Source organism: Chiloscyllium plagiosum, chromosome 32 (assembly GCF_004010195.1).
Source record: "Chiloscyllium plagiosum isolate BGI_BamShark_2017 chromosome 32, ASM401019v2, whole genome shotgun sequence".
Classification (NCBI taxonomy): Eukaryota; Metazoa; Chordata; class Chondrichthyes; order Orectolobiformes; family Hemiscylliidae; genus Chiloscyllium; species Chiloscyllium plagiosum.
This window is the reverse complement of record NC_057741.1, coordinates 18120533-18136404: the sequence shown is the minus strand read 5'-3', so window position 1 is coordinate 18136404 and position 15872 is coordinate 18120533. Positions and strand designations below refer to the sequence as shown.

General features: G+C 38.5%; 1 protein-coding gene across 1 annotated transcript in view; it reads left to right on the top strand.

Annotated features, from left to right (window-relative positions):
- The first annotated feature begins 649 nt into the window (after window positions 1-649).
- Window positions 650-15872, top strand: part of tbc1d9 (TBC1 domain family, member 9 (with GRAM domain)) — a 76026-nt gene continuing 60803 nt past the window's right edge. Inside the window, exon 1 of the mRNA XM_043674139.1 lies at window positions 650-1369. Within this exon, the coding sequence (XP_043530074.1) occupies window positions 1249-1369 (121 nt within the window). The 5' untranslated portion in view covers window positions 650-1248. The remainder of the gene's footprint in view (window positions 1370-15872) is intronic.

The window sequence follows — 15872 nt, the reverse complement described above, 5'->3', positions numbered from 1 at the left end:
AGCAGGCATCTTTTGTGTTAATTGCAATCAGCCAATCTCTTGAACACACTGCCAGAGAGTAACTCAAGACTGGCAGGTGAGCCATGTAAGATCAATACATGATAAATTTTACCAGATGGACCAATGCAATTGTAGATATTTTAACCAACCTATTTCAGGTATAGTAAGACACAGCTTTAAGGCATGTGGGACTTGAATCCGGGCCTTCTAGTCAAGAGGTACCACTGCAGTACAAGAGTCCTACCTATGCAACAATAGATTGTCGAAGATAAATTCTGCTCACTAGTTTTGTAAACCTTCCCCTTATACCAAAAAATGACTTGAAGCTTTAAACACCTTGTCCGAGGTACCATTAAAAAAAAAGCCCCCCCCCAAGATTAAATTGGCGATGCCTTTCGATATTGATAGGATTGTAGTCTATGTTGGTTTCGGTTACTTGTCCGGATTGTGCTCATTCGCAGTTCATTTGTTCTTTGTGCTTCGTGGCGCTGGTTTAATTCGGAAACGGGTTTGAACAAGGAACGTCAGAACAATAGCAACACGGGTGAGCGGGGAGGAGATTAGCTGCCGTGAGACGTAATGGTGAGAGTCAATAGGGTGGTGCTCACTGATACCGCAACGTGACAGTGCCGGGGAGCTGTTACTACATGTTGACATTCTGGCTGGGTGAAAGGGTAAATAAACCCAGCGATCGGCGCTTCGCTCCACTACTACAACAACAACTACACAGCAGCAACAATAACGGACGCTGCGTGAGACCACCGCGCGCCCCACTCTCCCTCCCTTTTTGAACTGCTGCCGAGTTCCAATCCGATTCCCTTCATTTATTTCATTGAAGCGTTTAACGTTGACGTTATGACGTGACAATAACACCGCGCCGGGGGTACGCTTGCCTGCTGCTGTCGTCCGTATGTGTTTGAATCGGCGATCCGTTGGCTTATGTTTTAATCAGCTGTCGAAAACGTCTGTTGTCATTAAACGTCTTTTTTTTAAAAAAAACGACGAAAACAATAGCGGAGGCAATGTACTCGTTTTAATCGGGTGGTTCCATTGATTATAGGCAAGGGGCAGCTCCTCCTCCTGCTCCCACCCCCTCTGTGGTGTAAAATCCGTTGTCCGCCGCGCTCTTGTCGGTGATGCTGCGGTCCTTGCTGCTTACATAGTCAGCACCCTCACGCGGGGCCGCTCGGCTCGCTCGCGCTCTTTCCCTCTCTCCTTCCCTCCCTCCAACCGCCGCGGCCACCGGGGATGTGGGTCAACCCGGAGGAAGTAGTGTTGGCCAACGCGCTGTGGGTGACCGAGAGAGCCAACCCGTACTTCATACTGCAGAGGAGAAAGGGACATGGAGAAGGGAGTGGAGGGCTGGCTGGTAAGTGTCAATACCTACCTACCTACGTGTGTGTTTTTTAATTGATGCTCATCTGAGAATGCAAACGTGCGCCAGCTGAGTGATTGCGAATGGCTGTCATTTACTGTTTGTGTACTCTCTCGCCCTGCCTTACCTCGAATACATAATTTTACTGAATGCAAATTCTGCATTACTATATTGCCATTTAAGGGTACGTAAAGTTTTTGTTCAGCATTTTCATCCACAGTCTCTCAGTTCAGCACTTGTTGAGATATGTTCGTCAAAAACCACATATGACTCGTTAAATGTTTGGGATTAATTGTCTGTTTGGATGCTGTGATTATCTAACAGATCGGAGTACCCTATTATTGGAATATATATGTATTTTGGATTTAATTTAGTGACATTCAAATGTGGGAAATTATTGAAGAACTACTGTAAATGATGTCCCAAGATTTTCTCCTTTGATCAGTTTTCTCTGACAAAAATAATACTTTCGTCTGGTATTTTTACATGAGTACACTTCAGCCCGTTGGAAATAGTTAGTTTTAGTGGTGTGGACAATTGTTAAAATTCCCCCTTTTCCCTTTGAGATATTGGAGCCAGTGTGCTTCCAGTATGTGTAAACTTACTGTTTTTCATTTATCCCTTCTGTTTAGCTGAGTTGTTTTTGACATAGAGTCATAGAGTCAACCCATCCATGCTAACCAGATATCCTGAGTTGATCTAGTCCCATTTGCCAGCATTTGGCCCATTTTTCTCTAAACTCTTCATATTCATGTGCCCATCCAGATGCCTTTAAATGTAATTATACCCACCTCCTCCAGTTCCTGTGGCAGCTCATTCCATACATGTACCACCTCTGCTTGAAAAAACTGCCCCTCAGTCTCTTCAAAATCTTTCCACTCTCTAGTTGTGGACTGCCTATCCTGGGAAAAAGACCTTGGCTATTCACCCTATCTGTGCAGATTTTATAAACTGCTATTAGATCACCCCTTAGTCTCTGACGCTCCAGGAGAAAAAAAAGCCCCAACCTATTCAACTTCTCTCTATAACTCAAACCCTCCAATCCCTGCTACATCCTGTAAATCTTTTCTGAACCCTTTCAAATTTAATGACATCTTTCCTATAGCAGGGAGGCCAGGATTGAATGCATATTTCAAAACTGGTGCCGGAAAATCACAACAGGTCAAGCAGCAACTGAGGAGCGGGAAAATCGATGTTTCGGGCAAAAGCCCTTCTTCAGGACAAGGCGCCTCATTTTCCTGCTCCTTGGATGTTGCCTGACCTGCTGTGCTTTTCCAGCATCTCTCTAATCTTGACTTTAATCTCCAGCATCTGCAGCACTCACTTTCGCCTAGTATTCCAAAAGTGGCCTATACAATGTCCTGTGCAACTGCAACATGATATCCCAACTCCTGTACTCAACACACTGACCAACGAAGGCAATCGTGCCATATGCTTTCTTCACTACCGTCTACCTTTGACTCCACTTTCACAGAACTGATTACCTGCACCCCAAAGTTCCTTTATTCTGTTTTAACAAAAGAATTCTGGACAAGATTGTTTAGTGCTCTCTATAAATAAGCCTGATGCGAGCTATTTATAGTGTTGTGATTTTTATTGGCAAATTCTGCAAGTATCTTTGTATGGCTATACACAGCTTTGCTACAGACTGTAAGGCTCTTCTTTGTATTGTAGGTTATCATCCCAAGGGCTTCCAGGCAAAAGCTTTGCTTCCTGTGTTATCAGATCAACCTTTTATTGTCATGTGACCAAAGCTGTGTCTCAGTCTAGAAACCATTGAATATAGACGCAGAGCTACAATGCACCTTGTTTAATGGTTATTTTTAATCCTGGAAAATCACATTGTTAGAAAGCAATTATCCTATATTTCAGCTTGAAACAATCTTTAATCTGAGGAAACATTAAGTCCTGAATAAGAGTTGCTATCTACTGGTTTAATTCATGTAAACAATAATATTTTGGGAGACTTTCTTGAAGTTAATGCTAATGATCCTTTTACTTCTGGTCTCCTACATAAATGCCAGTTTGAGTCTTATCATCATTTGCTGAGTAAAGCTTTATCTGCTCTTTCCCTGTTAAATGCATCAAAAATGAAAAGACAACTAATTTTTTTCTGTTTAAAATGTATTTCTTTGACAAAAATATTATTACCTACTAGAAAATTATATCTACTATTTTGATAGTTTTTAAAATTAAACTTGTAGAGGTAGATGCTGCTTTTCTGAGGTCAGCCAGCTTTGGATCAGCTTTGGACTGTCAAAATGACAACTCCAATGAAAATCTATTGAGCTGCTCCCGGCCACACATGTCTCTGAAGTCTGCATCACTGAAAGTCAGTTTCAATAAATCTGAAAATTCAATATTTTCTGGAAGATAATTTTATTTTATAAAGGTACTACACAATTTCAAGTTCTTAGACATTAAGAAGGAATTACAACTTTTGTAAAATCTATACAGTCTGTGATATTTTCCTTTCTGTTTCTAAAATAAATAGGAACTGCTCACCCCAGCATAAGTTTACTGACATCGTTCACCCGCTAGTCTACTCATGACACCACTGATTTGTAGTCCAGGACCAGATGAATGCTTCTTATTTATTTTTCCAACAAATTTAGAATGCTTTTTATTTACTTTCCCAATCCACTTGTGTTCAATCCAAGGGAAGTCCTTAATGTCTGGATTCAATGCATACTATTAGAGGGTAATTGTGGTCAAATGTGAAAACTATATATTCAGACTCTTTGTACCGCCGTCACCACCACCACCTTCAAACATTGACAGTTTACATTTCCAAGTAATGTGATGGAGACAATGGGGACTACAGATGCTGGAGAAATCAGAGTTGATAAATCGTGATACTGGAAAAGGCACAGCAGGTCAGACAGCATTCAAAGAGCAAGAGATTACTTGTATTTTGTATTCATTCTCATCTTAGGATTTTGTGAGTTTGTTGTTTTGGTCATGAGATACATGTATAAAGGAGTCGAGCATGGATTTGAGAGTTGTGATGTATGAAATGATATACTATGCATCTTTGTGGCTCAGGAAAAATACTGTTTTTGTTTTATTTAACAGCATTGTATGCTTATTTGTAAATTAGTGGACGAACAACAATAGTGGAGTAACAACAGCAAATCAACTGAAGCACAATGTCTGGAACATAGAACAAACTGGGCCATATCATTTATAATACTTCACATTGGTTGTGCTGCCATTGTAGCTTCTGATTCTTGCACTTTATTGAGATAAGCTGACAGTAACTGATGTAGCAGTGCTATACACTTGCAGAGGATTTTTTTTGAAGTTTCCAAATAAACTTGTATTGTTAGTCTTCAAAGCCAGCCAAAGACAGGATACAATTTTAACTTTGTTAATATAACTATTTGAATTAGATAGTCAATCTTCGGTGCTACAGATGGAGTGCAGCCAAATGTAGTCTTTCTGTGATTAAAAACAGAAAATGCTGGAAATATTCAACAGTTAGACATCTCTGTGGAGAGAAGCAAAGTTCCTGGTTGTGATGAATGGTTAACTCTCTTTGCTTGAATGTACTGCCTGATTTTCTGGATATGTCTGACCTTTAGTTTTATTTTGGATTTTCAGTATCTGCTGTCTTTATTTAAAATCATGCTGTTTGTTCTTATGTTTCTATGTAACAGTTTGATTTTGTGTTTGTAGTCAAATAGCAAAACTGAGGAGATGTAGTGGGTTTTTTTTAAATAAACGTAGACATCTAAATTTATAACGAAGCAGTTGACAAAAAAATCTATTCATGTACATTATCAAAATGTATTTTACCTCGCAGGCCAATAACTTAAAACTAAGTATTTTTGAGGACCTTTTCCAAATGCCTGTGATTGGTGCTACTTCCAACTTAAACAAGTTAGCATCAACAAACATGGTTAGGATGCGTCCAGGGTTCAGGATTATTTCGGTGTGAAAAAGATATGAACATGTAAAAAGTTCATAAATTGTATTTTTTTTAAGAGGATTTCAGAAGTTGAGATGTATCTTCTTCCTGCATTTGGCTACAGTATTATATGTAATACTGTACTTGTACTGTACTGAATATGTAAAAGTCTCCTGAGAAGAGCTGTGCAACTTTCTTAGAGTGCATTGGGTTGCCTGGTTTTGAACATCTTTTAATTAAATCCTGAGATTAAAGTAGAATTCCATGTTCAATTTGACACAAGTCAACATCATGAATCCTACCCAATCCATGAAAAAACTAAACTCTATCTTTTGAAGCTGTTGAAAAATTACTCCAAAAGTAAAACAAACCATTTCATCATCATTGAAGGCAAGGTGTTTAATTTCTGCTATCTTAGTAGCATTTCTTTTGACTAAATTTTAAATAAATTTGTGGGAAAAGTTTCATCATCACATTGTGAGCTGTAATGTAATGGAGTGGAACATCCACATGTTTTCGAACTTGATCGATTTTTTTTTTACTCTATTGAGATTAGTTAAATTGTGCTTATTGTAATACAAATGGTTGATTCACTATGTAAGATTTATACCATTGTGATGGCTGAGAATTTATCCCTTTCTTCCCTAACTTGTTAATGATTTACTGTCTTACCTGCTTGAACTAAACAAACCCTGTCTTTATTCATATTAGTGAAAAGTACTACAGATGATGGAAATGTAAAATAAAGGTAAAGCCTGCTCTAAATACTCAGCAGGCCTAGCAATATTTGTCGAAAGGTGGTGTGTTGGGGCATCCTCATGATGCTCATGCTCGAAATGTTGGCTGTCCTGCTTCTCGGATGCTGCCTTATCGGCTGTGCTTTTCCGGCGCCACACTTTTCAAATCTCATCTCCAGCATCTGCAATCCTCACTTCCTCCCTGATGAACAATTGTCAACTTGAAACACTAATTGATTCCTTCCCCACAATGCTGGCAGACCTGCTGAGTAGTTCTAGGATTTTCTGTTTTAATAAAATTATCTAATGATATCGGAAATTTTTAGTTTTTTTTTTCAAATTTTGAGCTTTAGTGGATGTATAATATTTTGTATTCAAATTGTTATGATTCAGCAGTCACAAAGTGTAATTGGAGCCTCCCGGTGACTTTTTAAACTTACCGTTTACCAGTAACACTTCCCTCCAAGCAATAAGGAGAGTAATGCTGAGCATGCAGATCACACTTTCACTTGTTTAGTTGTATGCTTAGGCCAAAATTATGCAGATGTACAGTGTTTAATATTTTTATAATAGTGCTAATGAAACTGAATGGCTTATCTAAATGCTTTTCTCCAGGTATGATGTGGATGTGCCAGTGTTGGACTGGGGCAGACAAAATCAGAAGTCACGCAACACCAGGTTATGGTCGAATAGGTTTATTTGAAACCTCAAGCTTTCGGAATATAGCCCCTTCATTAAGTGAAGTGAGAGAGAAGCACACAGGCACAGAATTTATAGGCAGAGAGATCAAGGGCAGAGAGAACAAAAAATTATACAAATGGTGTGAGTGGGGTGTCAAATAATAAGTCTGTGCAGGTGATCAAAAGTGTCAAATGGTGTGAATAAAGTGTCAATAGCTGAATAACAAGTGAAGGGATAACCTATAATCAATTAAATGAGACAGAGATAATTATTAAAAAAAAAAAGGTGCTGCTGGAGACAAACCTAATGACTGGAATAACATGATAGGTATAAGGTTTGCATGCCAAGATCTAACCAAAGTAATAAGTAATCCAAAACTGTACCCCATTCACACCATTTGTGTGATCTTTTATTCTCTCTACCTATAAATTCTGTGTCTGTGTGCTTCTCTCTCACTTCACCTGATGAAGGGGCTATGCTCTGAAAGCTTGTGATTTCAAATAAGCCTGTTGGACTCTAACCTGGTGTCATGTGATTTCTGACTTTTTTCCAGCTAGAAATTGTATTTCTTCATTTGGGAACAGATGCACACAAAAGTGGATCTTGACTACAGAATATTTGCTATTGTATACCTTTATTGCATTCTTCATCTTCAACATTTTCCCAGAAAAATAATCTTGCAGTCTGCCATACCTGTAGCTTTAAGATATGGTTTTATGCTTGGTTTTGCGGTTACTATTGCAAGATTTCACTTACCTTGAAATAAAACTTTTGTCATCTTGTTGTAGATATTTTGAGGTTGTACCTATAGTTGCTGCAGAGATGGGAGACTGCTACAACCATACACTGTTGCGGTTTAAAATACCCTTGATCAGCTTGAAAAGAATGGTACAAAGTCATATAAAACCATGGACTGGAAACTAAGGTTGTCTCTGGTCTGTTTCTAAGGCACTTCTGTATATGATAACTCTTGGTAGCTCAATGACAAAGCCTTTTTTTTGACTGGATCAATATTTTGTAGTGACACAAAGAAAACGCTTAGAGTCTAGCATCTCTTGAAATCCATACAATGTGGAAATTTTTTAATGTTAGTTCATTTGGAGTGAAGATTTAGGAAGGAGGATCTGCATTGCGAACATGAATTAGGCCATAAATTAAAGGGTTATAGTCTCTATTACCTGAGCTAGTCACAAATTGTCATCAGGTACATAAAATTAGAAAGATGAACATATTGCTCAAAAACTGATGTGGGAGAAGTGAGATCTGGTTTGACAGCCACTGGCATCAGTACTGGGTAAAATGGGCACTGCATAGTGGGGTCAATCTACAGAATTCTGTGCCTTACAATTGTGTCCTCCACAATCACCTGATGAAGGAGCGGTGCTCCGATAGCTGGTGTGCTTCCAATAAAACCTGTTGGACTATAACCTGTTGTTGTGCGATTTTTAACTTAATCAAGTCATGCAATAGTTAGACATCACCTTGGTTCAAGAGATCAGGATGTAGAATTGTTTTGAGTGGAGATGAGGAACAGTAAGGGAAAGAAATAACTTGTGGGAGTAGTTTGCTACTCCTCTGACAGAAAAATCAATGTGAGACAAAGTGTACTAGAATTATATTTGGGTGCTTATGGTAATGGGTGGTTATAATCATAGGTGATTTTAAATTGCATATAAACTGGAAAAGTCACATTGGCAGTAGTAATAGCCTGGATGAGGAGTTCATACAGTTTGTTAGAAGAGCATATTTTGGAACCAACCGGAGAGTTGGTTATATAATACCAAGTCTAATATAACGTAAGAGGACTAATTAATGACCTCAGAGAAAAGGCGTCCCTAGGAAGCAGCAACCACACTATGATTGAATTTTACATCTAGTTTGAAAGGGAGAAGCTTGCATCTTAAGACTAGTATTTTAAACCTAAATAAGAAAAGCTGATCTTGCTAAAGTGAACTGGCATACTAAACTGGCAGTTAGATCAGTACAGATGCAGTTGCAGATATTTAAAGGGATATTTCAGAATACTCATTGTCAAAGTAGAATCTTTCTTTAGCATAATTATAAAGGGAGGACCTTTTATCTATTGTTTGAAAAAGCATCAAACCAAAGAACAAAGTAGATACTTGTGGAAAGGAGAGTGACATGTCAGATTAGTCAGAATATAAAGAACAGTAGAAAATGACTAAAAGATTAATCAGAAGGAACAAGTTCAAGTATGACAGGAAGCTTGCTAGAAATGTGAAAATGGTAGCAAGAGTTTCTACTGGTACCTCAAGGAAAAAGTAAAATGTGAATGTTGGCCCTCTAGAGTGATAATGGTGAGTTAATGGTAGATAATAAGGAAATTCTAGCAAATGAAATGAACAAATTTTTTGCTTCTACGTTCACTATAAAGGATAAAAAAATCCATCAATAGATGTAAAACAGGAGGTGGAAGTGAGAAAAGGAACATGATGAAATGACAGTTTTGAGGGAAGTGCTACTAAGCCAACTGATGGAACTGTAGCCTAGTAAGTCTCCAGACCTAGAAGAGGTTGCTAATGCGATAGTATTTTTTTTTTATGTTAATTTTCAAAAATTCACTAGATTCAGGTAAGGTTTCATCAGGCTGGAAAGTAGAAAATATAACCCCTCTGTTCAAGAAGAAGGGAGGCAGAAAACAGGAAACTATAGGCCAATTAGCTTGATGTTTATCATCGAATCAGCCATTAAAGAGATTAGTTTCTACCCACTACAGAAATGTAATTAGGAACAATCAACATGGTTTTGTTAAGGAGAAATCATGTTTAATCAATCGTTTGGAGTTCTTTGATAGAATAACAAGCACTTTGGATTAAAAAAGGAGCCAGTAAATATACTGTAGTTGCATCTCTCAAATGCATTTGAGAAGGTGCCAGATCAAAGGTCATTGTGGAAAATAAAAGCTCAAGATGTATGAGGTAATGTTAGAATGCAGAGAAGATGGGCTGACAGAAAACGGAAAGTATAAATGGATCTTTGACTGAATATGATGAGTAAAGTCCTGGAATGATCTGTGCTTGGGCCTCAAACTTTTACAATTCATATCAATGACTCCTATGAGGGAGGGAAGACATTGTCGGAAGCGTGTTATGAAAAAATCATAAGGAGGAATGTAGATGGTTGGATGGGTGAACAAATGGGTGGACAAATCGAGTATAATGTATGAAAAAGGGCAGGAAGAATAAGAAAGCAGAAACTTAACTATATGGAGGATGACCTCAAAATTCTGAAATGCAGAGAATTTATTTTCCAGTGCATGAGATACAGAACTTGAGTATGCAGGTTCAGCATGTAATCAACAAGGCAAATGGGCACTCTTTTAATAAGAGAGGAAATAAACATGTAAGTAATTATGTCACATTTCAATTATATAGGATATGGATGAGACCACATCTTGAATACTGTGTGGAGTTTTTACCTCCTTATTTAAACTGTTGGAGGCACTTCATAGCAGATTACTTGCAATGAGTGGATTGTTTTATAAGGACAGGTTGGACAGTTGGATTTGTTTCTACTAGAGTTTAGAACAGTGACCTTTGATTCAAAATCCATTTGCCTCAGTTCCGAGTATACTTAATAACCCAACTCGACAGCCTGAATTCCACAGATTTGGTACCCTCTGAAAGAAGAAATTCTTCCTCATCTATCTTAAATGTGCCACCTCTTATTCTGAGATTATGTCCTAAATTCTCCCACAAGAGAAACAACTTCTCTGCATCTAACCTGTCAAGTCCCTGAAGAATTTTATATATTTCAACAAGGTCACCTCTCATTCTTTTAAATTCTAAAGAATACAGGCCCAACCAATTCAAGCTCTCCTCATAAGACTGCCCTTCCATATCTGATAATGTTCATGTGAAGTGTCTTGATTAGTAACAGTCTTGTCTAAGTTATTGGCAGGCATTAAATTTCCATTGAGTGAGATGGTACAAATTTAGTTTTGGATTCATGGTGTAGAAAGAAAAATGATCTACAACAACAACATTTAGACAAGGCAGACATCGAGTGATTCCTTTTGCCTATTGGCATGATGCAGAACTATACAATATTGCACACGTTAGCATAATGTACCACGCTAACAATGAAGCAGGTGTTCATCCAAATAAGTTGAAGTTAACTTGGGTCATTGATAAAGTTTTCAAGTTTGAATTCACTTCTTGATTTGTTTTTGTTTTGGGATGAAGAACGAATTTTGATTTCATGCAAGAAATACCAAATAAGATAATTGGAAAAGTTGTGTTCACCATTGACACTGTAATTCTTAACTGTATTTTTCTGTTTAATTTCTTCTTCATTCATTCATTGGATGTGGACATTGATAACTACGCCAGCAATTATTGGCCATTTCTAATTGCCCTTGAAGGTGGTAGTGATCAGTTACATAATGCCTAAGCATGATCATGGATATTCAAAGTGCTGAATAATCAGATGAAGCAGAGTGTATTATTCATGTTCAGTTTGCAAAAGCAAATCCTGTTTTTTGGATTTTTTTTTTAGAAGAATACAGCACAGTACAGGCCCTTTGGCCCTCGATGTTGCACCGATCCAAGCCCACCTAACCTACACTAGCCCACTATCCTCCATATGCCTATCCAATGCCCGCTTAAATGCCCATAAAGAGGGAGTGTACACCACTGCTACTGGCACGGCATTCCATGAACTTACGACTCGCTGAGTAAAGAACCTACCCCTAACATCTGTCCTATACCTACCACCCCTTAATTTAAAGCTCTGCCCCCTCGTAATAGCTGACTCCATACGTGGAAAAAGGTTCTCACTGTCAACCCTATCTAAACCCCTAATCATCTATCAAGTCACCCTAAACCTTCTTTTCTCCAATGAAAACAACCCCAAGTGCCTCAGCCTTTCCTCATACGATCTTCCTACCATACCAGGCAACATCCTGGTAAAACATCTATACCAGGCAACATCTATAACATCTATAACAGCTACTTCGAGGTAAACCACATTTTAAGATTGGCAAGGTTCAAAAGTGTAAGAGGAGGATGAGATAAATCAGGAATTAGTAATACCATTACTTAAACTTTAAAGACTGTGGGTTACAAGAGGACAGAGAGACTGACCCAGCTGAAGAATTCTAGTTTTGAAATCCTAAGAAGTGAGTATGTGTGGGAGACAGTCTTGTTTTCAGTAATGAGTAGGTGCAGGTGGAATGAAAAGCATATCAGATTGGATATTTGTAATTTAAGAGAAACGTGAGAGGAACATTCAGTAGTGAGGATTGACCATAGAAAAAATAATGACATAGAAAGGGTCAATAAAGGATGAGGCATAAATGAGTTAGAGACTAGAGGTACAAAGGATGCTATATATCTGACAACAGGCTTTTTCTGCTATCTTGCTCAGAGAACAATGAAGGCATTAGTTTAGCTTTGAATGTTGTCTGTACCAAAGGCTTTAAAGAGGTGAATGCTGTTAAAATAAGAGGATTTAAAAGAAGAGAAACCAATAGAATATCAGAATGAACTAAACAATGATACCTATTATTTATTTTTGTTTTCCGGATAACTTAGCTACTACTTGTGTAGTGCAATTATTATGCAGTCATAATGACAGTCACAATGGTGAGCTATCTTAAAACCTGAAACACTGGAACTCTTTTACAGAAACAGTTGACTTGTTGAAATTTATTGGATGGCACAGCATATGTTCAAAGGCTGCCAAATGCAGCACCTATTGGAATGTTTAATGCTGACATCATTGTTTCCTCGTAATACAGAAAATCTATCGACATTGGAACATTAACAACGGGGGAGATTAATTTTGCTGGCATTCTCTAATCTTCCTCTGCAAAAGATGTACCTGATACTGGAATACCACAGGTCCGCTAAGATTTCCTATGATGTGGGATGGACGAATGTCTGTTTGTTTTTGGATGCATAATTATTGTTATTTGCTCACCTTTTAGCTTACATCAACTATACTATCAGTTGTTACTGGGGCCTCATTGCCTGTGTAATTTGGAGAAAGCAAACTCCCTTTTATGATTGTGCGCTGGTAACAATGGTTGTTTTTCTGATCTAATCACAGACCCAGGGTCAGCATACCTCATCCTAATGCTGTTGCAATATTGTTACATGTCCTTTGATTAATGGGGGTCAGTAGCAGCTCAAGTAATTCATCACACCTCAGACTTCCCTGATTTTATGCTTCTTTCTTTACACAGCTCTTCCAATAGTGCCAGATAGGAGTGACCCTCCGTTGGACAGGACCGAGTGTTTGCTTTCCCATACTGTGTGGCCACATGGGCTCACAGTTATGAATACACCAGGCCTGTGTCGTACAAAAGGATTCAGAAGTTCAAACTGGCGTCCTGGGGGAATATTGCACAGATGGACAGCATTTCCTACCAGCCTTGAAATAATAATGTGTGGCTGAAACGTGGCACAAAATATTACAAAGATTTAAAGGAAGCCTTGTCAGGTGAAGCACGCTGAGTAATTCATTTTAGTTTGGAAAAGAAACATTAGCTGTTCAATAATAAGAATTTACAGTGAGGTTTAAGGTAACTGCTGCTCTAATAAATGGTTGCAGAACCATTGACGTGTTCCCCAGATGTGAGCTGAGCAGTGGTCACCATTGAAAACAATTCCCTGCTTCATCAGTCTTTATTATGGATATTTTCAGAGCAAAAGAAACATTTTGGAGTCAGTTCCTTTTTTACAGCTGTCAAATAAAGGTCCTTTCTGGTTTTGCATTCTTTACCTTTCATCAGAAGGTTCATTCTTACCTGACTGTGGTAATATAAACATGGTCATCTTAGAGTGGTCATATAACTTTGTTTCCAAGTAAGACATATTGGCCTTAAGGACAAATTCACCAGAATGGTACCAGCATTCAAATTAAAAGGACGTGAGGACATGTTACATGAACTTGTTTTATATTTTCTTGAAGTTAGAATGTTGTTTCTTGGTCCATATAAGGTCAGTAAACAATTAAGGAAATCAATATGATAGATGCAGAGAAACTGTTACCTCTGCTGAAATCCAGAGCAAAGGGCATAATTCTAACATTTGAGCTAGGTCAGTTAAAGAGTGAAATTAAGAAGTACTTCTTCACACAAGGGCTAGGGAGCTAAGCAACCACTCTGTGAAAATGATGAGGTCACTGATTTATTTTTAAAATTGAGATTGAAATATCTTTACAGAGGATGAATCATCCTCGCAATCGTTTCTTCTACGTTTCTAGGACTATTAGGAGGCCTGTAAAAAACTCCTAACAGGGTGAGCTCACCTTTCCTATTCCTGACCTCAGCCCAAACTACCTCAGATGGCGAGTCTTCATCCATCGTCCTTTCCACCGCTGTATTACGATCTTTGACCAGCAATGCCACACCTCCCCCTCTTTTACCCAAACCTCTGACCCTACTAAAACATTTAAACCCTGGAACCTGCAGCAGCCAATCCTGTCCCTGTTCTACCCATGTCTCCGTAATAGCCACAACATCGAAGTCCCAGGTACCAACCCACGCTGCAAGTTCACCTACCTTATTTCGTATACTTCTTGCATTGAAGTATACACACTTCAAGCCACTTTCCTGTTTACAGGCACCCTCCTTTGAGATTGATGCCATGTTCCTAACCTCCTTACACTCCAGGTCCTGCACCCTAAAGCTACAGTCTAGGTTCCCATGCCCCTGCAGAGTTAGTTTAAATGATTTCTACAATAGACCAAGTACTGTAACAATTTATGGGCAACATGAAGTTGCATAAGACCTCTGTTGTCTCGTCGTTTAACATCACTTACTATTGTATGCTATATTATTTTGAGGCTCCATTATTGGTAAAGCACATCCCATTAACTTTTCTTAATATTCATTCATGACTTCACTGCCGAAGCCAGCATTTATTTCCCTTCCCTAAGTCAGCCACATTGGTGTGAGTCTGGTAGCTTTCTTTTAAAAATATTGGTGAACCAGATAGGTTTTTCCAATTTTCGACAATAGTGACATGGTCATCATTAGACTCCTAATTCCAGACTTTTCTTTTTATTGGATTCAAATACCACATCTGCGATGGTGGAATTTGAACCCAGGTCCCCAGAACATTACTTTGGTCTCTGGATTAACAGTGCAGCAATAATACCACTAGGCTGTTGCCTCCCTTCCACGTCAGCATACATTGGCAATAAAGCTGTAATAGGGTACCTTCCAATTCTGCATCCTGCCAATAGAATTCAGCATTTTGTTGGAAGTTCATGTTGACCACATGAATTCCTGAACTATATTCAGGAGAGTTTTGTCCCCTGTCTGTCATTTTTGATTGTTCTAATACATAATTGAGAAGATGCAGAAAAAGATTGAGTAATTTCAGAGATGAGGAACTCCAGTTATATGATAAACTGGAGAAGCTAGAGTTCACTTTGGAGAACAGGATATTAAAGAGTACTTTAGTTAGAGCTGCTAAAAGTCATGACGGCTGTAGACTGTAGATAGAGTTAAACTCTCCCAATTGTTTAACTCTTTAATATCCTGATCACAATTGACTGGTAAACAAATTATTGGTGCAGAGGAAGACTTTTTCTTATGCAGCAAATGGTTAGGATTTTAAATGCATTACCTGGAAGAGTATTCAATTATGGCTTTAGAAAGAGAATTTGGTAAGAGAAAAAAATCACAGGGTTATGGGGGAAGGATGAGGAAGGCCTGGCAAAGACATTATAGCTGAACATCTGCTGTGTTGCAACCTTTCTAAAACTTATTTTGTGAACTGTTCAGCCTGCCATTAAATGTTCTCCGTTATCCACAATGTTATTAAAGTTCCTAAAACATTTTCTAAATATTATTTATAATATTTGACATGTTTTGGATCAAAAGATTGATGGTTGTGAAATTCAGTTTTGTTGTTGTGGTTCTGTTCGCCGAGCTGGAAGTTTTTGTTGCAAACGTTTCGTCCCCTGGCTAGGCGACATCATCATCAGTGCTTGGGAGCCTCCTGCGAAGCGCTGCTTTGATGTTTCCTCTGGTGTTTATAGTGGTCTGTCCCTGCCGCTTCCGGTTGTCAGTTTCAGCTGTCCGCTGTAGTGGTTGGTATATTGGGTCCAGGTCGATGTGTTTGTTGATGGAGTTTGTGGATGAATGCCATGACTCTAGGAATTCCCTGGCTGTTCTCTGTCTGGCTTGACCTAT